Source organism: Macrosteles quadrilineatus, unplaced genomic scaffold (assembly GCF_028750875.1).
Source record: "Macrosteles quadrilineatus isolate MER2022 unplaced genomic scaffold, UCM_ALF_1.0 Scaffold_9__3_contigs__length_116548681, whole genome shotgun sequence".
Classification (NCBI taxonomy): domain Eukaryota; kingdom Metazoa; phylum Arthropoda; class Insecta; order Hemiptera; family Cicadellidae; genus Macrosteles; species Macrosteles quadrilineatus.
Window position 1 is genome coordinate 26,388,403 of NW_026542602.1, and position 24,110 is coordinate 26,412,512.

Genomic DNA, 24,110 nt, shown 5'->3' on the forward strand with positions numbered 1-24,110 from the left:
ATTACTTGAGAGTAAAGGCGCCTAGTCTTCAACTCCCTAGACATGTGCGCTATGAACGCTTTAACTGGTAGGCTTCTGGTTTCAACACTGAGATTATTGTACAGCTTTATGGCCAGAGTGGGGAAACTATTTGCTGTCTTACTGAGCCGATGGGATGGGAAGATCAAGTTGTTACGAGTATTGCAGCTTTGAAGGTCACCCCTGAAGCTAAAATCAACTAAGTTTTTCTTCATGTGTACAACACTGTTTGAGACGTACTGGCTGATCAATGTCATAACTCCCAGACACGTGAAAAAGAGGTCTACAGTGGGCGTCAGCTTTGCTAGACGTTACAATTCTGAGTGCCTTCTTATGGAGTCTGAAGAATCTTTTAGACCAGGCACATGAGCCCACAACTGCACAGTGACGCATAAGCCTGGAACTATTCTTAAGGGTGCCCGCATAGGGTTAGAGGTGTCTTCGCTTAGTGAAAGAGGCCTACCGCCGTTTCACTTTCAGACAGTCTTCTACTGCCTTGCAAAAAATACATTTTTGCTGTCCCGCATTTTAATTTGAATGGTAGTATAGGTAGGTAAATCAAAAGCCCTTGGAGAAACTTCTTTGAAACTTCTATATACTTTAATTTTACAGCTATTATCTTCCAAAAAATACTTTTTATCAGACTTAACACACACACTTATGTGAACATTTCATGTGGTGGATATTTAAATCCAGGCAGTTTTCATTGAATTTGACTTTGAATACAAATTATTTTTAGAAAATTCTAATACTGCAGTCAGAAACTCAAAAGTATATAGGCCTACCAAGATTTATAAAAATACCTTTAAAACTTTTGAATTATTAATAATTTAAAAAAAATGGAAAACTACAGCCAAACTAAAAAATTTTGTTCAACATGTTTGACTCATTTTTGCTTTTAAAATATGAATTTGTATAGCCGTATCTTTGAAACACCCTTTATATTTATTGTTTAATAGTTTGCAAAACATGCTAGTTATTGTGTGTACAACAATTTTGAGCATAATGAAAGCACAAATAATAAATTCAAATACTGTATGATAACAATAAAGTCAGATTTTATTGTAATGTAAGTACTGGAGTAAAGAACACATTTAATACAGACACCACTAAAATCATTTGTCGTACAATAACAATAAATATTTACACATTGACTCCAATCCTGTAGTAGTAAACCGACTATTACATCTATTATTCACCTTAATATTACTAGAATTAATATTAACCTTAATATTACTACTTTTCACATTTACAACAGGACGGCACAAATTAAAATCTGAAATTAAAACCCTAAGAATTAAGAAAAAATGTAAAAGCTAAGTTAATGTCATTAATAGAATACAAAGTAGACCAATCGATATTTACACATTGACTCCAATTCTGTAGTAGTAAACCGACTATTACATCTATTATTCACCTTAATATTACTAGAATTAATATTAACCTTAATATTACTACTTTTCACATTTACAACAGGACGGCACAAATTAAAATCTGAAATTAAAACCCTAAGAATTAAGCAAAATGTAAAAGCTAAGTTAATGTCATTAATAGAATACAAGGTAGACCAATCGATATTTACACATTGACTCCAATTCTGTAGTAGTAAACCGACTATTACATCTATTATTCACCTTAATATTACTAGAATTAATATTAACCTTAATATTACTACTTTTCACATTTACAACAGGACGGCACAAATTAAAATCTGAAATTAAAACCCTAAGAATTAAGAAAAAATGTAAAAGCTAAGTTTATGTCATTAATAGAATACAAGGTAGACCAATCGATATTACGATATTACTTAACCTATTGACAACATTTTCAAGTCTTGTTGGTGGTACAATGCTTCCTATAGTAAGAATCCTCTTTGTTATCTAAGCAACCGTTATTCTTATTTTTACCAATCAAGAATTTTAAAACCACTCCAACATGATCTGATATTATTACCTCCCCAGTAATGGAACAGTGAACAGTGAAGCAAGGCTTGATTGTTGACATTTATTAGTGAAAATATTGCCTAAACAAGCAGTTTTTCTGGTTGGTTTGATATTGTTTGGGAACAATTCAAATTATCTTAAATTCAAAAAATGCTTTCGCTCTTTATAATGAACTTTTAAGATCTTTATATTGAAATAACCAGCCAGGGAGATGTACTTGAAAAACTTATGCTGAAAAGAAACAAATAATATAACATCTTCCAATATCAATGGAACTCTATAAAGCTTGAATCAGGGGTGCGATAAACAGATAAAAATAATAAGTTATAATCCAACAATCAAACTGCTCATACCTCAAGTAAAAAGTTAAACCTGAAATCAGACAAATCTATTTTTTTTTGTAATTTACACAACGTTGGACATAAATTGCAGTACCTCCATGAATCAGTGGAAATTGACTACAATAATTTGTACCTAATTCCAAATTTTCTGGGACATAAATGTTAATTTCTTCATTACTAAGCCAGTGCTCACTTAAGCATACTATATTTGACAGGGTTTGGTTAAGAATGATTTCAAGATGGTTTAATTTGTTCCTTAACGATTGAATATTTAAAGATAGTATTACAATTTCACTATTTCTTTGCCCTGCTGTGTCTGAAGTCAGCCTAAATTTTTTTTACATTACGTGCTAACTTAGTATTATCTTAACAATTTTGCAGATTTTTTACACCTAAAGTTTTGTTGATGCCGGTTCTTTTAGAGCGTCTCAAGGGTAGTTGAGCAGTTGAAGGTTGTGAATTGTCCGTTGTAACCAGGTCCTTAGGAATGTCATTTGATTTTGTTGTGTTGTTGTTATTGCTGGGACTAGTAGAAAGTTTGCTTAAAATATTGCTTAGAACTGATTGTGTTTCCATCCGCAAACACCCTGAAAATCTGTAAACATTTGAGGAATTAGGATAACCGTATAAGATTATCATACGCAACGGCTATGTAACAACTTCAACTGAGAAAAACTCAAAGTAATTGGCCACAGACTTTTATTTTGTTTATTTTTGAAAACAATCAAATGAGCATTGGCCGATTTTACTGACATCTAACTGATTTTTCACATAATTGGGGGTTATGCCCCTAACCCTAAAATAGGGGTTGCAGGAGTTAAGTTTAGAAACTATATTACTGTATTACTATACTAAAAAAGATAAAAACAATCATGTGCTTGAAAATATTTTGAATGACACCCAGAAACTGCGCCCTAAGCCATGTTTTAGATAGTAGCAACAAAATTGACTGTACTACCGGTACTTGTATTTTTTCCTAATTTGTTGAAAACTTGGGGGAAAATTAGCAAAATGGGTTGAGTGAATGTTATTTGATATTTACTTTAAGGTGTTATAACTGAAACTTAATCTCATTCTATTTAAATAAATAAGTGAAAAAGTGTATATTAGACAAGTAGAGATTTACTCTCTTACTCGTCCATGAATAAAACGTACCTGCTTAAGAACTGTTGATGCTAAGATCTCAATTAATGTATCATCTTCATTCTTATTCTGATTCATTGTCACTGGTTGTCATTTGTAAAAATATTTGCTTCAAGTTCTGGCGCTTTGAAGGTGAAGCCGATCCAAAGGCATCTGTCTTCTGTCTTTTTCTCTTCAACTTTGAAAAAGGTTTCAATTGGGATGCTTGTGTTTTTAGTTTTTCTGTAGAAGTAAATTGGATAGCTGGTACCATATTTGTCTCAGGTACATTTATTTCTTGATTGAGAGCTCTGCATTTATTTAGAAGAGACTTTATTGAAGATGAAACCATGTTTGACACATGTTGTGATAAAGTTCCAGACTTAAACAAATCAACCAATTCGTGCACATTCCTTTCAAACTCTTTTTCATCCCTCTCCCAAAACCTACTCTCTTTTACATTGAGAGGACCTTGTGAAGTGGACTCTGACAACCTCTCAAACACAGAGTTTGATGTAGGCACCTCTCTCATTACTAGTGAGTGGATTTTATGAATATGCTTGCAAAGTTGGTTAAGGTCTTGACAAGAACAGTGGTATAAATGGCTACAAAGATATCTACAAGACATGTTGCCACATTTAAAAAAGCACATGTCTGCATTACAATGACTGGCAATTTTTTTGACACAATATTGACTTGATTGCTTGGTAGAGCTAAACACAGTCCACTCCTTTTCAGGTTTGACCTCTTTGATGTTTGAATCAGGTATCTGAATTCCTTTTCTATGTCTTTCATCATAGACCCTGGTTTTGCTGAAACCCAAAAGATTAACTTTTTTTCTTTCCCAAAAATCATCATTTTCCATTTCAAACAAAATTCGTATTAAGTCGTCTAGCCTTCTATTGGGTTTTCTTTTTAAAACAGATGTTTTCAGCCGGTTGTGAAAGGACTCCACATGCCCTGTGGTGTTGACATTTCCATGAAAAAACTGCCTAAAACATGTGGCCCATTTTTCGATTCTTTCTCTGCTCTGAACAGCTTTCAAAGTATGAGTAAAATTTTGGTGCTTGGTTTTCATAAAGATGTTTGAAAACATTGGTGAGTTTTTCAAACTCTTCGAAATTATTAGTGTCAGAGAGTAACTTTATTAATATATAAATTTCGTCTTGCAGCTCTATGGGGCACATTTTCTTAATATTTTTTTTCCAAATTTTATCCAAATGCCATTTGCACAAAATATGGCGCGTTTGCTCTTCGAATCCCATCCTAAAGCCGTTAATAAGTGCATCATCATCATCTGTTATTATGCAATTGACATGGACATTTTGGCATTTTTCCTTTACTGTCTTGAAAAAATATTGCAATGTATCAGCATCTGATTTACTGGTGATGAGGTGAGCAACTGGCCATCCAGTGTTATGTTGATCTTTCACCAGACAAGTTAATAGGTTGTATTTATACTGATTTGTATTGTGTGTTTCATCTATGACCATAATTGTGCTAGATTCCTTTTCCATAAGCTCTCGTTGGTCTTTCGATTGAATCCCCAACATAAACAATTCATTAGAATTTGGCAAATCATCAATTTCTTTTGGGCCTATTACCGTTTTTTGACCAAAGGGCTTGTAGACCAACACTTGATTTGGATCATTTTTTATGAGAGCTTGTACAGAGCAAAATACAGATTTTGCATCATCATTGTCATACTGTAAAGCTTTTTGCAATCTTTTGGCTCTTTGGGCAATCAGGTTCTTGGTTATCAATTGTGCTTTATCACTGATATGGTCTTCACGATTCTGTGTGTTTAATGAGTTTTTGATGTTTTTTGCTATTTTTGTTGGTGATACCTGCAGAGCTATTTGTTGGTCAATGAATTCTAGTGTGGCTTTTGTTTGCGGTTGATATTTTAAATCTTCTGGGTTAAGAGGGTGTGAATGTCTGTTGAAATATTTTACTATGCAGGACAAATCTTTATCAATTGATACTGTAATTTCTGCAGTACACAGTGAGCCAGATTTGACCTGGCCTCTTCTAAATTTCTTACTCGACTGGCGAGAATTTTCTCCAGTTTTTTTGTGCGGTTTTGAGCTACCGTCATGTTGGCACTTATAATATATGTCCTTATTGCGCTTTTTCCCTGTTTGTTGGGAAAAATAAGAAAAAGACTTCTCTTCTTCCTCACATTTCCATTTTAAAAACTCGTTAAAATTCTCAAAACACATTTCTTTGTCTGCAAAACCATGCTTGGCCTTTAAATGTCTGATTAAGGCCAGTCTGCTGGTTGTTTTTAAATCACAGTTTTGTTCATTACAAGCAATTTGTGGTAGAGCAGAACACACTTGGAGATGAGCATTTAAGTATTCTTTCCTATTATACTCTTTATTGCATTTTGGACAACTATATTTCACAGAAAGCGCATCTTTGTTTTTCTTGCAGTATTTTTGGTGCAAATTAATGTTTTTTGAAGAGAAATTATTTTTACAAAAATCACATAACTTTGTTTTTGGCTTGTCATTGTTTTGAAGTCCACAATTCTGAAACATTGTTAGAGAGTCAGTGCTTTAATTCTAATATTAAATGCTTTGAAAATATCCCCGTTGCAGCAGACCTGCTACTGCGCAGCTGCTAGTAATAAATAACAAGCAACTTATCACAACTTGTTCCTTTTGAGTTGTATTATTTTGTTGTAACTTAAACCTTAAAAATATATTAAGTTAGTAGCCTGTAGTTTTTCTAGTTTGATAGTTTATGCAACCTTTTAAATGCATTTTTACACAAAATAATTCTTTCCTACTGACTCCGGTTTGACTGGACTCTTTTTTGGATCCGACAAGAGTTTGGTACCAAGGTGTCCGATCAAGAGGAAGTCTCTGCTAGCGCATCCAGAATTCTGATCCTCAAGTTAAGAGTTACCGGTAAATAGCTACAAAAATTAATTAAGGTAGGTAGAGAGAGGAAAATTAAAAATATATATACTTTAATACTTACATTTTTTGTTTCATCTGCAGATTCATTTTGTAAAGGTTTTACTTTAAAGTGATAATTAATATCTGATTCACTGTCTGAACCAAAATCATGGTCATTCTCTTCATTAAATGAGTTTCCACTATCCATTTTTGGCTCTACACACTCCATCAATCAACTGGCAACAGTAAGTTTTGTTAAAAAGCTAACAACACTATGTTACATAAGCATTACATAAAACCAATGTATATGTAGATGTGTAGATGTGTGTAATGTAGATGTGTGTGTCTTTAGAGAGCTGAACAAATTATTAAAGGCAAACAGATTGACTACCATACAAAGTGTTGAGATGATGAAGTTACCCCATTCTGTTCTCTCAAGGTGTTTGGCCAAAACATTAAGCCCTTCCTTTCAAAATTGTATCCTTTTATATTTTGTATCAAGTTATAAATTAAAATATATGATTGTTAAATGATTCTAAAAATTAGTGTGGAAATTACAGACATGAAAGTGGTAATTTCGTTAAATGGTGGGAAAAACCTACCTAATAGAGGCTAAACCACAGAGGCCTGACAAAAACGGTTATTTTCTATTATATCTTATGAATTATGCTTAAAAAGATTATTGTAACTTAATCCTAAAATTTAAAGAATCTATATATTAATAGGCAAGCATATTTCTTTAAGACATTTTTTCTAGGCTCGTGTGCAGCACAGCGAAAATCTACACATACCATTAGAAAGATAATTTCCTGTAGACGTGCAGAATCTCATATTTTCCAAATTAATATGTTATTTCCTTTAACAGATTGGTTTTTGCCTTTATTTTTTTGAAACTGCTTTCAGTGGCAGATTAGACAGGCCCGTACGTTGCCCCACTCATCATCATGCTAAAAATACCTGTCGACTTGGAAAAATACTCTGCAAGCGAACACAGAATGACAATGAATTTCGCTGCACTGAGCCAATCTAACCTGCCAATTGGATTTTCAATTAGGTGTAGTCATAAACAAACTGAGAAAAATTCTTTGTTTCAAGAGGCAGTTTGATAAACATCCAATACAAAGCATCTTCAATGATTATAATGGTGTTCTACAACTTATAAAACATACTCCCTTAGCTAGGGTTCTACATTTGCCTACTACGTTCAAGATAAAAATAATCATGACTAGATCCAGAGATATGGACTAGATATGCAAAATGGCCGCAAATCTGTCTCAATAAAGTGAGTCCTAAGTTTTGTTTAACGTACATAGGCTAAACAAATAAATATTTTCATAATTGGCCTATAACTTACAGTAATTACCTTTTGTTTCGGTGAATTGATTTTCAGTGCTCATCCATCCCAACTTGAGTAAGTTAAGGTTTTCTCAGCCATCTCTTTCACTTTTAAAACTTCATTGATGTTTTAGCTATTGGAGAATAATAATGAAACATCAAATAAGTTAGGCTACAGTTATAACTATTAAATTACCTGATGTCCGCAAATTGATCGTTGTAATTGTCCTTTACAACAGGAGATGCATTTCGGTATTTATATCCCTATTGTCAGTCCTTTTATATATGATAGTTATTCATCTTCCCCATTACTTGTGCGTCTTGAAGTTTTAAACACATGTTAGAATACACTACATACAGTTTGAAGTTTGAATACACTATAGAGAGTAGCAGTCAAAAAATATGCACTGGATAGCAGTCAAGTTATGATACAATAACATGCAAATCATTGTTATCAAAAAGTCCCCAATAAATTAATCCTTTGAACAACATTACCTCACCATCACCAACAAATAAACTTCAAACAAAGAATGGTGATTTAATCACCGAAATGCATCTCCTGTTGTAAAGGACAATTACAACGATCAATTGGCGAACATAAGGTAAATTAACTTTTTTATTGTCTATATTGATCAAGAACAATAATAAGTTATTGAAAATATGAAATACCCCCGCTGCAGCAAACCTGCAGAATAAGCGAATTTCCATTTGCTTGATTGGATTTACACTAAAATATCTCCTTAAAAATGTCACAAAATTATTCCCTATTTAAAAAACATTAGTTGAAAGATTAGGAGGGAGGGGTTTAAAAGTGTTTTATTGTGAAATGATAATACAGTATGCAGCTTTACTATGAAATAAATACATTTTCCAAATTTAATCAAAAAATGATTATAAACAAGAAAACTACGATTATTTATTCTCCATAAAAAATACCCCCGCCGCAGCAAACCTGCCGACTAAGTGAATTTCCATTTGTCTGAACTGATTTTCAATCATATCTATTTAAATAACATTAGGTTTAACAAGTACCTAGGTTTGCTGCTACAAGGAAACTAATAAAGTGAGTTTTTTTTTGTAAAATATTAATAGCTTAGTATAAAATAGTTAAATGAATTTTCTCCGTTACCGATAACCGTAACTACCGGTAATACCGATACCAATAACTGTACAAAAGCACTTTGATATACTAAATTATTTGTATTTTTGAGCTCTTTAAATAGGTCTAGAGAAAAATCGGGAAATTTTGTGTTTTGAGGGTCAAAAATGAGAAAAACCATTTTTTACCCCATAAAAGCCCCCGTAAAACCCTGTTCCCATGGTCTGATCATGCTAGTTCGCAAACTCATTCAAGTTTATTCCGCCTTACACCTTCAAACCAAATTTCATCAAAATCAGACAAAAATTACTCAAGTTCGCGTTCACGGACATATATCAATATATATATATATATAAATAGGCCTATATACATATATAAAAATTTGAACGAATGGTGTTTTTGGCCTCTGGGGACATCAAAATGAAAAAGGAAATCGGTCCTGGGCCTAGGTCTTATCATGTCACTTTACGGTAATAGCTACTTCCCTATAGGGAAATTCGCTAAAACATGGAGATTCTTAATTTAAATTTTTTTAAATTTTCTCCGTAACCATTAGGTAATAATGTTATAATGTATCAATGTTATGTATTATAATGTGTTATAATGGTAATAATGTAATAATGTTTCAATATACTAAATAGTTTGTTTTTAAGCTCTACAAAATGGTTTGGAAAGAAATTGCTATATTTTCGCGAACTCGTTCGAATAAATGTAGGTTTATACCAAATTTCATCAAAATCGGATAATTTTGCTTGAGTTATCGTGCTAACGGACATAGGTCTATATTATAATAGGCTATATATATAGGACTATACATATGAATTTAAACGGACGATGTTTTTGGCCTCTAGGTGAATCGGTTCCGGATCCAGGTCTTACCATGAGTACCTTAAGTACGGTAATAGCTTATTCCCTATATGGGAAATTTGCTAAAATAAACTGATTTAAAAAGTAGGTATTATTTAAGTTTACGTTGGGGGTAAACTTTTTTATAGCCTTTATACCAATAACTTAATAGGCCTAAGTTACCTGTCTTAAAACTACGTTTAGGCCTTAATTTATGAAATAACAGATAATCTTGAGTAAGGTTAAGTTTAAAACTTAGCCTAAGTTACAAGGATTTTTCTTAGACCTAAAAAAGGTTTTATAATTTAACTTACTTATAGTGTTAAAGTTACCCAGTTGCAAGAACTGGTACGTTAATTTATTGTTGCTAACTTAAAAAATAAGAAATTTAACTTGATAAAGTTGAGTTTTGTTTGAAAAGTGACTTTAAAAAAATGTTGCATCGTCAGCAAACGTGGAAAGCTATGGAAAATCATTTACAATGGTTTTACACATAGCCTACGTTCCAATAAATATAACTTAGGCCTATATTCATTGATTATTTTCAAAGGCTAAAATACAGATTATAAATGTTTGTAAGGTGCTTTTACATGTAGGCCTAAATTAATTTTGCTAATGATGTGCATAATGGCTTTAGTGACTAGGCCTAGTGAGTTAATATTTTATACAAAAGTAATTACCGTAGTGTAGGTAGGCTATTGGTGAAGCTTGTATGTTGTACCTAAAAGTATAAAGTAATTTCAGGAAACCAGGATCAGGATAGAAGATAGTCACTGAAATAAATTTTAAATAGGCTTAATTAGCCTACTTCCTAAAATCTTTAATTGTCGAATTAATGTTAGGTTATGTCAGAACATTAGACAATAAAATGATAAAACACTCGCCCTGGCGATTGTTATAGACTTTACAAAGTCATTCTAGGAACAACTAATTGTTGGACACAAATTACTTCAAGATAACTAACAATATTCCTTAGAAGTTTAAACTACAAATACAGTTGGAACGCACAAAAATGGTAACCGTAATCCGACTTAAAGAAATTGCGGCAATCCGAAACGGAAATCGGAAGCGGAAGCGTTAATGGCGTCTGCCACTCGGCTGTCCGTCTGGCGCGCCCCTTGCGGAGCAAATTTGAACTAAGTAATGACGTCATCGTTCCTACTACGAGTCCTCCCCCCATCGCGACCGTTCATATTCGTTGTTTACGTTTCGTTTCGTCATATTATTGGTTAGTTTGATCGTCTGCTGTGCTGTCAATATTACCACTGTGTGTGTCTGTGTAAACTGGTGTAAACTTAAATTTGCTGGACTGGAGCAAAAAAAGCTTAACTAATCTTCCTATTTGACAGAAGCACTTAAAAAAAATTAGTACCGGTTCTCGGGAATACTCAGTAAGCTATTAAATAACTATATTTTAACATAAAAACCCAAACGACTATAATGGGGAAATCTGAACTAAAAGAAAAACCTGTCAGACGAAGAGGAAACCTAAACCAAAAAGCTCAACAAATTGAGAAAAAAGAGGAAAAGAATGAAGAGGACACGTAAGTTAAGACATTTTTTTACTGGCCTAGGTTTAAGTTACTAAGTGATAATTTTATATTAAGTTAGGCCTAGATTTATGAACATTGATGAACACTGACATATTCTTGTACGTTTGAACATTTGATTTCACCTAATAATTTTGATTTTTGTAAAAAATAATGGTAGCCTATAAGTTAACCTTAATTGGAAATCTGCCCTCTACAGGAACAGTGAACAGGTTGGATTACCCGAGGAGCATATTAAATTGCCAAATTAAATGCCTAATTGACATTTAACTATCACACGTGGTCGCAGAAGATGTGGACAACGTCCCCGCTGCAGAAGACGTTTCATATTTTGCCACGATCGTGGGGAATGGTGATTCTGTTTTCGTTATGGCGGGAGACGCTCAATATTTTCCCACAATCACAGAAGATGACGATGATGTTTCCTTTAGGTACCGCAGAAGATATCCAGGAGTTTGCCATGTTTGCAGATGCAAATGTAGTCTCTGTGATAACTGGACACAATGATGATCTTTCTTGCAGGATATATTTTACTGCATATATATCTTACTGCAGGATATATTTTAAAGTGTTTGCCACAATCGCAGATAGACCCCTAACTATGAGAAAGTTTCCGTAAGTTAGTTGCTGGAGACAATGGTATTTCCCTGCGGGTTCGAGAGATATTTGATATTTGCCACCATCCTGGAAGACGATGATGATGTCCATAGTGAGGATGTTATTTATGGTTTTTGCCACGATCAGATCAAAGAAGAAGATGATGATTTTTTTCTGTGACCGGGGGATACGTCTAGGATTTTTCCACGATAGCGGAAGACTATGGTAATGTTCATATCACCATGGGTACAGTAATATTTAATATTTGGCCTCAATCGTGGAGGAAGACGATAAATGATTCCGTGATTTTAGAAATCGATAATGATATTTTATAGATTGTGATGGATAAACATGATTTTTGCCGCGATTGCAAAAGGCGGTGATGATCTCCACGAGACCATCGAAAATAGTCACAATATTACCGCAATTGGCATTGTCACCAATAGGCGATGGCACAGTTGTATTAATCGAGGAGTCATACCTACCTATTTCTAATTAGGCTATAGAAGATAAAGCTAAAACTTGCACAAGTGTGTACAAATAATTCTGGCAATAAATAGTTGGCTCTATAGAACAATATAGGCCTATACCTATGCCTACACTGAATCTTTCTAGCAAAATTGTGTTTTTCTACTGTGGGTACCGGTATTGTAGGCCTAAAATGAAATGTAAGTCACAGCTGTAGCTATTTGGCAAATGTCAATTGTTTATGTTAAACTCATGGTTTGAAGTGAATGTGTGTGGATGCGTATGTTTAGGGACGAAGATTATCACTTTAGTTTTTAGTTATTATTTTGTTAATAATTTTATTAAGTGTTATAAAACAGTATCGTTTAGTTTATATTTAGTATAAGAGGTTGACTGAAAGAAAGGACCATGTGGACCTAATGTTCGCCTCAATAAAAAAGTATTTTCATTTCATTTCATAGTGTTGTTATATGTTTCAGAAGTAAGCCCCCTGGGCTAAAGTTTGGACCTATGCCAACTTTTCAAAACCAAAGAGTGTTCACTAGAGGAGTAATGATATTGGCAACGCTGGCAATTGTATATTTCACTTCTAAAAGTCATAAAGAAACAATTTTAGCATCACAGAAAGAATTAATTCAGGGCAGAGGTCAAAATTTCCCCTGTTCTGCTGATTACTCCGAAGAGTTGACCGAATTTCCAGGTGAGAGTCTGTATATGTATATAAACAAAAATCCAGGTCGTCTCCTGTTTATATTACAAGAAATTAAAACACACATCATAGAACTAACCCTAAAATAATAGAAACAAAATTAAGTTAAACTAACGTCCAGTGTCACCAACATGAACTGCACATTTTGAATTAACAATGTTATGAGAAGTCGACTTGAGTTATATTTAATCCATGGTCATACTGTATCTAGGTTATATTTCCAAAGCAAAACAGAGCATTATTCCGGCCAACCGTACCGATCCTTAGGCCTGAGGAGAAAATGACAGCATTAATGGTGCTTTGGAGGGTATTGAATTTTTCTAAAATTGAATGCAAACTGAGATTAATATTTTTTTGTTAGTTTTAAAGGTATAAATAATTCATTGTTGTTTTAATATTCAACAAAACTTATATATTTTAACTTGATCCTGCAGATAGTTGTAAACTAATCAAAAGATTAGTTAATAAATAACTTTTGTTTTGTGATGTGAGGGTTGTAACAATGTCATGTCTTGCACGTATGCGCCCCTTATCACTCTAATCAGTAGTGCCGAGCCCGACCCAGCATAGTGGCAGTGCAGTGGCAATACGATGCGTACCCCTTGGGCGCTCGTCAACGTCAAAATCCCTACAGCCTACTCCCGTATAACCAATGTTCGTTACCAATTTTGTAACGAAATTGATGCGTAATTCTGAAAATATAGTTTATATTTCATAACAATTATTTCTTCTTATGAACTTCAGAATCACAATGCTTTGGAGTTTTTTTGATCAACTATGACTATTTATTTTTATTTTTAGATAGCCTAGGTATAAAAAAATTACTCTCGGCCGTGCGCCCTCTGGGACCTTGTGCCCATAGGCTCGGGCCTACCGGGCCTATTGGGAAATCCGGCCTTGACCTTGAAAACGATTTAACATCTACAATATAATTCTTAGGTTAAAGCTATTTAAACTGAGGCAAAAAATTTTAATTGTCTCTGACAAGTCAGAATGAATCAATCTTGTAAAAAGCAGTAAAAGAACTTCTAGGCTGTAAGATATTTTCCTTGTTAGCCTATTAGTTATTTCTTAAATTTGAAAACATTTTTGTAAGACTTATTATGTTACTAGCAGAGTACCCGTCCTTCGTACGGGGTTGGAATATAAGTATAAAATGCTTAATTGCAGTTAAAGCTTTGCGTTTGCAATAAGGGAGGACACAGTTTGATAAAATTTGCTTTTTTAAATTTACAGTATTCTATAGTATTACACATCTACCATAGCACAGAAAACGTACTACTATAACCCAGAATGCCAACCGCATGGTAAAAAGCATTAAGCGTTTTGAGAGAGCTTTGCCTGTCAATCCGTAGGCAGCGCCACCAGCGTTGCCATGCAATAGCATAGCAACGCTGGTGGCGCTGCCTACGGATTGACAGGCAAAGCTCTCTCAAAAAACTTAATGCTTTTTACCATGCGGTTGGCATTCTGGGTTATAGTGTACGTTTTCTGTGACCATAGCCATAATGTTCTACCACTTCACCTAAACAATAGAGAAAAATAAATTATCAACAATTCACAAAATATCACAAATTATTCATGAAATGAAAAACATAAACATAACTGTAAACAATTCTACTTTGACCGTTCTCATTGTGAATCACAGTTTTTTGTTGCTGCTTAGTTCAAATTAGCTGTTTTCATAAATGCAAAAAAATATAGTGCTGCACCCTGTTGGTAAATCTTATCACTTTTTAATGCTTTTCCATATCATAGAACCATAGATAAAACATACTTCCTTAGTAGATTTCTCATCCTTATGGAACAGCTGAAGACAATTTTATTGTTAGTTCATGTACGGTTTATGTAGAGGTCGTGTTTTGTTTACAATTTGTTTCCCGTTATTACAGCCATTTAAAACCTCGTTTAACCAAATAATACGATCTAATCATAAACAATAACTTGTCCCCTAGTTATATAACCAATTAGTAAAGCACAAATCAAGAAATTAACCCTAAAATAACGGAAACAAAGTTTCATCGACACTAGCGCCTTTGTGTCACGTACATGAACTAGACACGAAAAACGTGCTTCAAAATTTACAATGGGATGAGAAGTCTACTTTTGTTGGTTAGTCTATGATAGAACCAACTTTTTTAGTTGAAACAGCTGACTAAATTCTTTAATTCCCTTTAAATATGAATACTCATAAGGTTAACATGGGGAAGTACAGAGCCACTGGGGCGGAGCCCGAAAGGATTTTTGAGATAAGAATATGCCTATATGTTAATCGGGAATGTAAGCTATCATCGTGCCAAATTTCAGCCCAATCCGTCCAGTGGTTTATGCGTGATTGAACTTCAAACACACAAACAAACACACAAACTTTCACATTTATAATATTAGTAAGATAACTGACTCATATTTCTAGATGTAGGCCTACCCTCAAAAAATTTTGGGCGATGATTATTTTCAAGTGAGGCTTTAATCCGGTTTTTTTGTGTATGTCCTATGTTGCTTAGAAGTCTAGAAGTTCAGTTGCGGATATATCATCGTTGTCTCCCCTGAAACTTATCGTTGTCTAAGTGAATGTGTGAGTTTTCAATTACACAATCTTCGCAGACGAGTCCTGTGATTTAGATTAAATCATGATAGTAAAAGCATGGCTCGATTTTAAATTTCTGACTGCATTCGAGCTTGTAGAGAGGCGGGGTTTGTAAATTTAGCCGCTCACACACCTCTATGTTTAGCTTTAAGCTATCACAAGAAGTCTGTTATGCCGATGCCAGATATAAGGGGTTCTACTGTAGACTAACTCTATGTCCTAGGTTGTGTACCTGAGAGATGTGGAAGGCATGTGTCCGATCGTCTGGTGACAGCAGCAGAAGCTGAACAGCTGTTAGATATTGGACGTCGGGGCCTAGCGCGAGGTAGTCCAGCAGGCGGCGCAACAATACTGGACTTGCACTCTGGCGCATTGTCATACGGAAGAAACTTCATCAATGTTTACACTCTTAACGACACTGAGCAACTTTTTTCAGTCAAGGACTTTGCTATTTATAGGTACAGTTTCATTCCGGATCAAGTTTATTATCCCTTATTTAACTAATCAGGAAGATAAAAATGGAACTACAGAACTATATGCACAAATGGCCCTTACTTAAACAACTCCAACCTTGTATTTATTACTCAAAATATTTACAGTATATATGCCGTTAATTTGTTTTGAAATTGAATATCCTAATCCTTCTGATGGCACTACCAATATAAGCTTGTTTGTTCGACTCAAACTCCATTCTGCAGAATCTTCCAAATTTAACTACTGTATAGCCTATTGAAACCAAAGAAAGAGTTTATTAGTTCTTCCACGATAATGAAGCTCCTTTCCCGAGGGAAAATAGAGGCTATGGTTTAAATGTGTTGTGTTATCTTTAGCATTTGACTGGAACTGTTTTCTAATGTATACACAGTTTGCGAGAGATTATAGTACACAAATCTAGAAGTAGTAATGTAATTTGTTTGGTAGTAGTAATGTAGAAGTGGGTGTTTGACAGGGTGGTGAGGACTAAGATTCAACATGCTGTGGCTCATCAGTTTGGGATATCAGCTGATTCATTGTATCTGACTCATCCAACCTTCTTCTCACAGCTGACTGACTTGCCTCCTGTCACCATCCATGACGAGTACTGGCATCCCCACGTTGACAAGGTGATGTAAAATTTGTGTGCTCTGTTTTTTTTTCATAACAAAGTTAGTGAAATTGATTCACAAGTTGATAGAGTTAACTTAAATCATATAAGAATTACAGTTCGGCCAAAACTTCTGTGCACTTGGACGGTTCGCTACTAGCCAAACTAAAACATACAGGCACCGGCTATTGGCAGTGCTGGGGGTAGGGGGGAGTGAGTAGCAAAACAAAAATGTTTTCACAAAAGTACCCCGCAAACCCCCTGACCAAGACCTAACCAGATCTGGTCGCGCACACAGAATCTTTGGCCGAACTGTACTAGTTGATCTGCCCATGTTTTCCTAAGGTGTGAGAATACAGAAGAGAATGATGCGGCTTTTTAAAACCACATAAGAAACACTTGCACACACTAACAGGGATCATAGAGGCAAAGCTCGATCAAAATATAATTCATGATTAACACAGTCAAATGCTTTTGACAAGTCACAGAAAATACCTTTGTTACTGTGTGACTTATCCCTTGTCACTAAATATGTCCAGTTTTACATTGGGAAGAAGGAGCAGTATGCCACACAAAAACATGAATTAACATATTCTTTTCTTAATGTGACTATTGTAATATTAATAGAAAACCATTTGGTTTTGCAGGACACTTATGATGCTTTCCATTACACGTCTCTTCTGTACCTCAACAACTACCAACAGGACTTCAAAGGTGGTCGGTTCATATTCTTAGAAGCTAACAATTCCACTGTGGTTGTAGAACCAAGGAAAGGTAAGGTCAAACAAAATGTGATCAGGGTTTGGATCGTTATCTTACATAGTATACAAGAGGTTAAGTTACCTTGATTCTGTCCAAGTAATCCTTAAGTCGTCATTAGTGCGACCGGGTTCGATGTCTATGGCATCATTGTCAAGCTGAACGTAAAAATCGCTCCTAGGAGGTTGTCATGAGTCTTGAAAAACACGTAACACGTACACAAACAAAAAACGATAAAATGCATGGCCACACCAATGGTGTTGTAAATTAGTTGTAGGAGCAATTTTTACGTTCAGCTTGACAATGATGCCATAGACATCGAAACCGGTCGCACTAATGACGACTAATGGACAGAATCAAGGTAACTTAACCTCTTGTATACATTCATGAAGTAATCTGGAAGGCAATACACAAGATGAAGGATCTTACATAGATGCAAAATATGCCACAGAATCCCAAAAGTAAGCAATTAAATTAATTAGCCTATTAAATTATTTGAGACAGTGACACACTCTTAGGACTAGAGGCTAGAGTGTATTGAAGAGCGTAGCTAAGCGGCCTTTAGATCATACATGTACGTAAGTGCATAAAAAAATAGTAGAGCGCAGCGGGTACCCGCACAAAAACCTTAGCCGCTCAGCTCTGATATTCTACCTCTATTTCTTTATCTTGAGGGTTTGGTTGAGGGTTGAGCAGCTGTGGCCAAACTGACTTTAAAATGAAGTTTTATTTCCTCAATTTGTGAACGCTGCCCTGTTTGGGACAAGGAATAATTTTTACTACAATATTTGAAATTATATTGTGTAATTCTTGTCCAAAAGGTACAGTTTTTTCTTTGAGTGACATATTTAATAGACAATTTATCCTGTAGGTTATAGAGTGTTTTTTTTTTTACTTTTTTGTACAATTATTAGAAGTTCATATAAATATATCATGCAATTTTTATTATTTGAAATATGTAGGTAGTTTTTCAATGAATGGCCACTTTGCTGTGTACCGTTAAAAGTAGTGTGTGGTTAAAAGTAGAAACTATGTTCAGAACTCAGTGAAAATATTGCCAACTCACTAATAACATGCTATTAATCAGTCAAACCAGGTGTACAAACAGTTTTGTCTATCTAATGGCATGGTGTTTGGGAATAAGTTCAAAAGTTTTAAAACACATTTAGATATTTTCATGTTTTTATAAAAATGTATAACAAGCAGTTATCTTATGAATCTTTGAGTATTTATTCAAACTACACCTTCTATTACCTTGACACCTTTATTTTATTTTTAAGCATTTACATGCTACTGGCATATAAATAGCCTACATGTGATTGAAAACTTAAACATAACAAGTAAAAACATTAGTAAAAAGCTAGGGTCTTCAGGACCAGACCTTTTTACTTCAGGTCAGGTTGGATGGGAAATGTTGACCTTGGGTTGCTTTAGAACATAATGATAAAAAAAAATTATCAATTTGTCATATTACAACGAGTTCATAGAATATCTTCCGCGATCGTGGTAAAACCACGAAGGTCTCCTACGATCGCGGCAAAGTCAATAACATCTCCTGCGGTCTGGGCAAGATCTAGACCATTTACTGGGGTCTCGATAGAATTCAAAAATTATTTCTATCCTCGACCAATCCATGGGGCCCTTAAAAGCAAAAACATGTGGCTAAATATGTGCATGCAGAACAAAGATCAGAAAGCAAGCAATCCACGAAACAGACTAAGAAGAAATGTTGGAAAAAACAAATATTTCACAGAGCAGAGTTAAAAAACATACAAATAAGTTACTTTTTGGAATTTTATAAACATCATCTATTAAAAACTTGGCTGAAAAACTTGGCTGAATGTGGTTAATGCGCCTTCTCCTAACCTGCCCATTGTCCATCCCGATTTGATAATGCAAGCCATATTTCCTTCTTATGTTTCCAAATGTCCACTTAACAACTCCATATTAATTTACTATCCTCGGTTTCCAATAGGTTGACTCACAATTAATTCTCCTATTCCGATTGACAGGCCGAGTGTCCATGTTCACCTCTGGGAAGGAGAACCTTCACCACATTGAGCCGGTGACCTCGGGTGAACGGTTCGCCCTCACTGTCTCATTCACCTGTGATAAGGATTTCGCCATCAGTGATCCCTCTCTCCCCACCACCAGTTGATAACTGTGATAACCTGTGCACTTTCAACTGTTAGTGTAGTATTTAGTGTTTACTTTGTTGTTAATCATAAGACTGAAGTTTGATGAGTCGAGATAATCTCCTAAAACACCCTCACCACTTTTATTCAGCACAGTATTATTAGTTTAATTGGTCAGGAATATGTTGGATGTAGAACATAAGGCAAATCTATGTGGCTGATTTAGGAGCCAAAATTAAAATATGCAGTGCAGTATAACAAATTTACAGCGTTAAATGATTCAGAAACATAATCTTTTGACTTTTAAATTAATTGAAACATAATGTTATGCTGCCCTAATTATATAATAATACCATTGACTTTATATCTACACAGAGATGTCAATGATAATACCTATAATACTTGTTCAAACTAATACATTAAAAATAATTTGTTTACCAAAAATATATTTACTATGTTTAATTTTTTTTTAAGAGGTTGGCTGTGTCTTTCCTTACATTTGCTGTCCAAATGGACCTCAAAGGTCTGTAGAGTTTGTGTGTTTCTTTGTGAAGCCTGGGTGTGTGAGGGGCTGTAGTGGCAAGTGGGGAGCTGAGCGCGAGAGGGGAAGTTGACGTCTTCGTCCTATTCGGCTACTAGTCTGACGAAAGACATTTTTCGGAGTTCGGACAATGGTGCAGATGCGGTTCAGGTTGCTTGCACGAGTTGTGTGATCATATTAATGTACTGTAGGCTAATTAAGGGTTCCATAACAAAAATTGAGTATTTTCAATAAATATCTAAATTTTTACCTCATTAAGAGGAATATAAAAATGTTTATGAACAGAGGATAGCTATTTTATTAAATTCTTTATTAAAACTTAGAGTAGGCTATTTTTAATACTTCAAAAATTACTCTTTATTCTTTAATGAGCCAAAGATTTTTCGTGAGCAAAAACAAGTAGGCCTACAAATAATGCATTACTATCAAAAGAAACTATGGCTTAAACATACAAGAAAAAATTGTATTTTCACACCACTGTAAACTTAAAAATAAAAAAAATTAAGTGTAAAGATAATCAAACTGGCATCCCAAATGTTTTTGAAAAAGATTGTATCCGCGATGTTGCTAGGACAGAGTGAGAGCGCAGACTGATTTTCTGCGTACCCCCACCCCAACAAAACCGGTCCACTCTAACCATCTACCCCCAGGCTCCACCAGGAAACGTATAAGCTCTAAACAAAGAGCATAACAAAAAGTTTTATTTTTTATTTTAGGCCTACAAAATTGCAATAATATCCAAAGAAAATAATATACTTTTTGTGTTTTTTAAACGTTTTATGCACTTGCTTGTTTTGTTTTATAAAATGTTCTTGTTAGTGGGTTGTTAGTAGCAAACATGAAAAAAGTACTTATACATTCCTCTACTTCTGTTTGCCTCAAAGATACGTGTTTTTACTATTTATTGCTTAGTAGACATCATAAATGCAAGTTCCATTTCCAACTTGATGTTAAGTATGTAGACGTAATAGTCAATGACTGTACTTAATTAGTTAGTACCGATAGGTAAGCGAAAATGTACAGTAAACCCATATTAATTGGTACTACTTTGGTTCCTTGTGTCCTAGAATAAAATAAAATAATTTTTTGTAATGTAATTTTCCTGAAGACGAAACGTGGGAAATTACACCACCTAACGATAAACGAAGATAAAAACCCCCCTACACATTTAGCCGGTTACATTTATATGAAAAAGGATCTTCTCAAGACTAATCTCACTCATACTTTTACCAATTAACTTGTCAGCAACCCGGTGGGATGGGAACAACCTATGATACCTCATGGGGGGAATGACAAAAGTTGCAACAACCTTTGGGGGTTGTACCATTTTGTTTGGAGTTAAAAGACCACAATATTTAAAATTTTTATCAGAGGCGCATGACTGAAAAAGATTAATGACTTTTTTTTTATCTGGTATCAAATGGCTATAGAGATTAAGCCAAGATTGTATTGATGAAGGTTTTACTGTACTTTATTCTTGTTACCAAGTCAAATCGGGTACGTGTAGTACCTATATAAATAATTGGTTGGTCCAGCATTCTGCTGGTTTATGTTATTTTACATTAACTAGTCCATAAACTTTCATAATATATCAGTAAAGGCTTTAGTAATTTAAAAACAGTATTTAAAAAATGTTTTACCAATCAACTTTTGATAAATGTATTAGTTTTTTCAAAAATATTTTACCAATACTCAGAGGGGTTTTATTTCACATTAAAACCCATAAAAATATAAACATAAGGAAAAATTATTTTACACAGTTTTATCTTTAATGATTATTGCTATGTAGAAAAAAATTAAATGGTCTCACAGACTGAAGACACTAGTGTGATAATTTTCAAGACACCACTCTAGGGTTAAAGTTTCTGCATTAGCTATTTAAAACTGATGTCATTCAACTGTTTAATTTGGTATTCATAATTAAAATATTGTACAGTACTCATATATTACATTTAGTGTTTGAGTATCTATATTTCAACATTTTAACTTGGATATAAAATAATGGAAATAAACTCTCAAAGAAACTAATTTGCGTTTTAAAATTATCAATCAATATTAAATAATGGCAATATTAATATTATATTAATTAATTTATGGTCTTCATTTAGCTCATAAATCAAATATTTGTCAACTTCAGTTAATAGGAAATCAGAAATTGTGCGGTATTTTACAACTTGTGTTTTAAACAAGAGCTAGAAAAAATACAGAGAATTAATTATATAGACTAAAACCTAGGCTCTTGTTGCCTATGTTACATCCTTTAGAAATTGTTTTAATGTTATCAACACAAAACAGCGATTTTTTAAATCTTGTAAACATAACTTAATGCTCAAATTTCAGTTGTAAAAATTTGTACTCTATTTAATGCATGAACAGATTTAAACAAAGTAAAAATAGTTTTAGACTTTCATCAGCTCTTTTCATAATGATAACGTATAATGATTTGTAAAAAATTTTCAAGCCAAACTAAAAAAGATTTCTTACTTTTACGAAACCCTTGAGTACAGATGGATGATTTTGCTTTCATCATTTGATCTAATTGACAAATTATATAAAATCTGTAAGTATCCTAAATGTTAAACTAATATATTCATTAAAAACTATACACTGTCTTGTAAATACTTACCAATGGTATGTAAACAATTAATAGATACAATAAAAAGGTCTTTTGTTGTGTTTAAAATTTTTTACTTTGTTAACCTTAACCCCTAGACATGTCAAGAGCTTAAGTAACAAAAAATTGTTCTATACTTAGGGTTTATTTTCCATTAATACACCTTTTTACATACAGTATGTAGGCCTATATGAAATGTTGTTACCAAAAATAAATACCCCCACCGCCATTATGCAGACTAAGTTAATTTCAATTGGCGTGATTGAATTTTAACTAAAATATTTAAAGTTAATTATTAATAAACAAGTCATATATATTCCCTGTGTAAAAATGTAGGAGAAGACTGCAAATGTTAGAAGCGTCAGACAAACCGTCTTTAAGTACTGTACAAAAACCTAAAATTTGATTCAATTATGAATTGCCATAGAGGGTTTTCATTTTCATTTTGAGTTGTGTACTGGTTAAAAATCCCAACTAAACGCATTAACTTTTGTTAGATACTGGGCTTGGAACTTTGAGCAAACTCAGCAAAAATAGAAACAAATACCTTATATTTGCAAAATACTTTACATCAATAAAAAATCTAAAAAAAAAAATTTCCACTAAAAGATTCACTTTTGTATATTCATATTAAAACATCTTTATTCGTAAATCATGTACATTGGTAGTACAGTGAATAGTGTCAGAATACTTAAAAATACTATGGTGGAAAATTCATCAGAAGAATATAATGCTAGATTTATTATATGCTCTTTTAGAATTTTCTTTAATTTAGTTTATTTTTTTATGAATTCAGTGACAAATTTTAGAAAATCGTTACCAGCATATGAGGGTTTTTTTTCCAAAAAATTTTAATTTGTGAAGCTGGACAAACTCCCTGAAATTATAAGAATGCACTGAATTTATTACTTTTTATACTTTGCGTTTTATTTATGAGATTCAAGGGGGATATTAATATGAAAATTCTGAAATGGCATAATCGAGTGCCTACCCTCTGTTATTACAATGCAGCAAAAAGTGGAATATGAACTGCATGGACCCTGTCACAGTGGTGTAGGGAGAGTGGCAAAGGACTTACTGAAAATAAATTAAGTTTAAAATTCACTTATGCTCCGTAAGGTTTTAGACAGATTCTAGGGATGGATATAATGTAAACCTTATTTTTAAATGATTCCAGTGGTATTCAATCAAACAAGAATCTTTTAAAGAGTTTGACATTAAAATTGATTTTTTTAATGAAGTCTTTCCCCTGACTGCTAGAGATAAGCCAGCAGATACTAGTTTGCCCCCCTGAAAGATATTTCTATAGGCATCAATGCAAATTATTGTTATATCTACTCTTAAATACTGTAAGAGAAAAATGTAAGCTCTACAAACGTCAACAACATGAAAACAGGATTCAGATTTTACAATGGGGTAAGAAGTCTACAGGGTACTTGCTCTATTCATTCAAAGT

The 24,110-nt window shown here is 33.7% G+C and overlaps 1 protein-coding gene across 2 annotated transcripts; it reads left to right on the forward strand.

The window, feature by feature from the left end:
* Positions 1–10,839: 10,839 nt before the first annotated feature.
* On the forward strand, positions 10,840–22,689 carry LOC129004263 (2-oxoglutarate and iron-dependent oxygenase domain-containing protein 3-like). 2 transcript variants are annotated; one of them, XM_054432778.1, is made up of 6 exons: positions 10,840–11,154; positions 12,705–12,925; positions 15,745–15,979; positions 16,471–16,624; positions 17,253–17,379; positions 19,377–22,689. In XM_054432778.1, the coding sequence occupies exons 1-6, from the start codon at positions 11,051–11,053 to the stop codon at positions 19,520–19,522; spliced, it is 987 nt and encodes a 328-aa protein (XP_054288753.1). In that variant the 5' UTR covers positions 10,840–11,050; the 3' UTR covers positions 19,523–22,689. The 2 variants fall into 2 exon arrangements, with proteins under 2 accessions (XP_054288753.1, XP_054288754.1); XM_054432779.1 differs by having other exon boundaries at positions 12,708–12,925.
* Positions 22,690–24,110: the final 1,421 nt, after the last annotated feature.

Coding starts and splice junctions, on each gene's coding strand:
- LOC129004263 (XM_054432778.1), top strand. CDS start 11,051: ATGGGGAAATCTGAACTAAAAGAAAAACCTGTCAGACGAAGAGGAAAC. Junction 11,155..12,704: donor GAAAAGAATGAAGAGGACAC/GTAAGTTAAGAC, acceptor TATATGTTTCAG/AAGTAAGCCCCCTGGGCTAA. Junction 15,980..16,470: donor AAGGACTTTGCTATTTATAG/GTACAGTTTCAT, acceptor GGTGTTTGACAG/GGTGGTGAGGACTAAGATTC.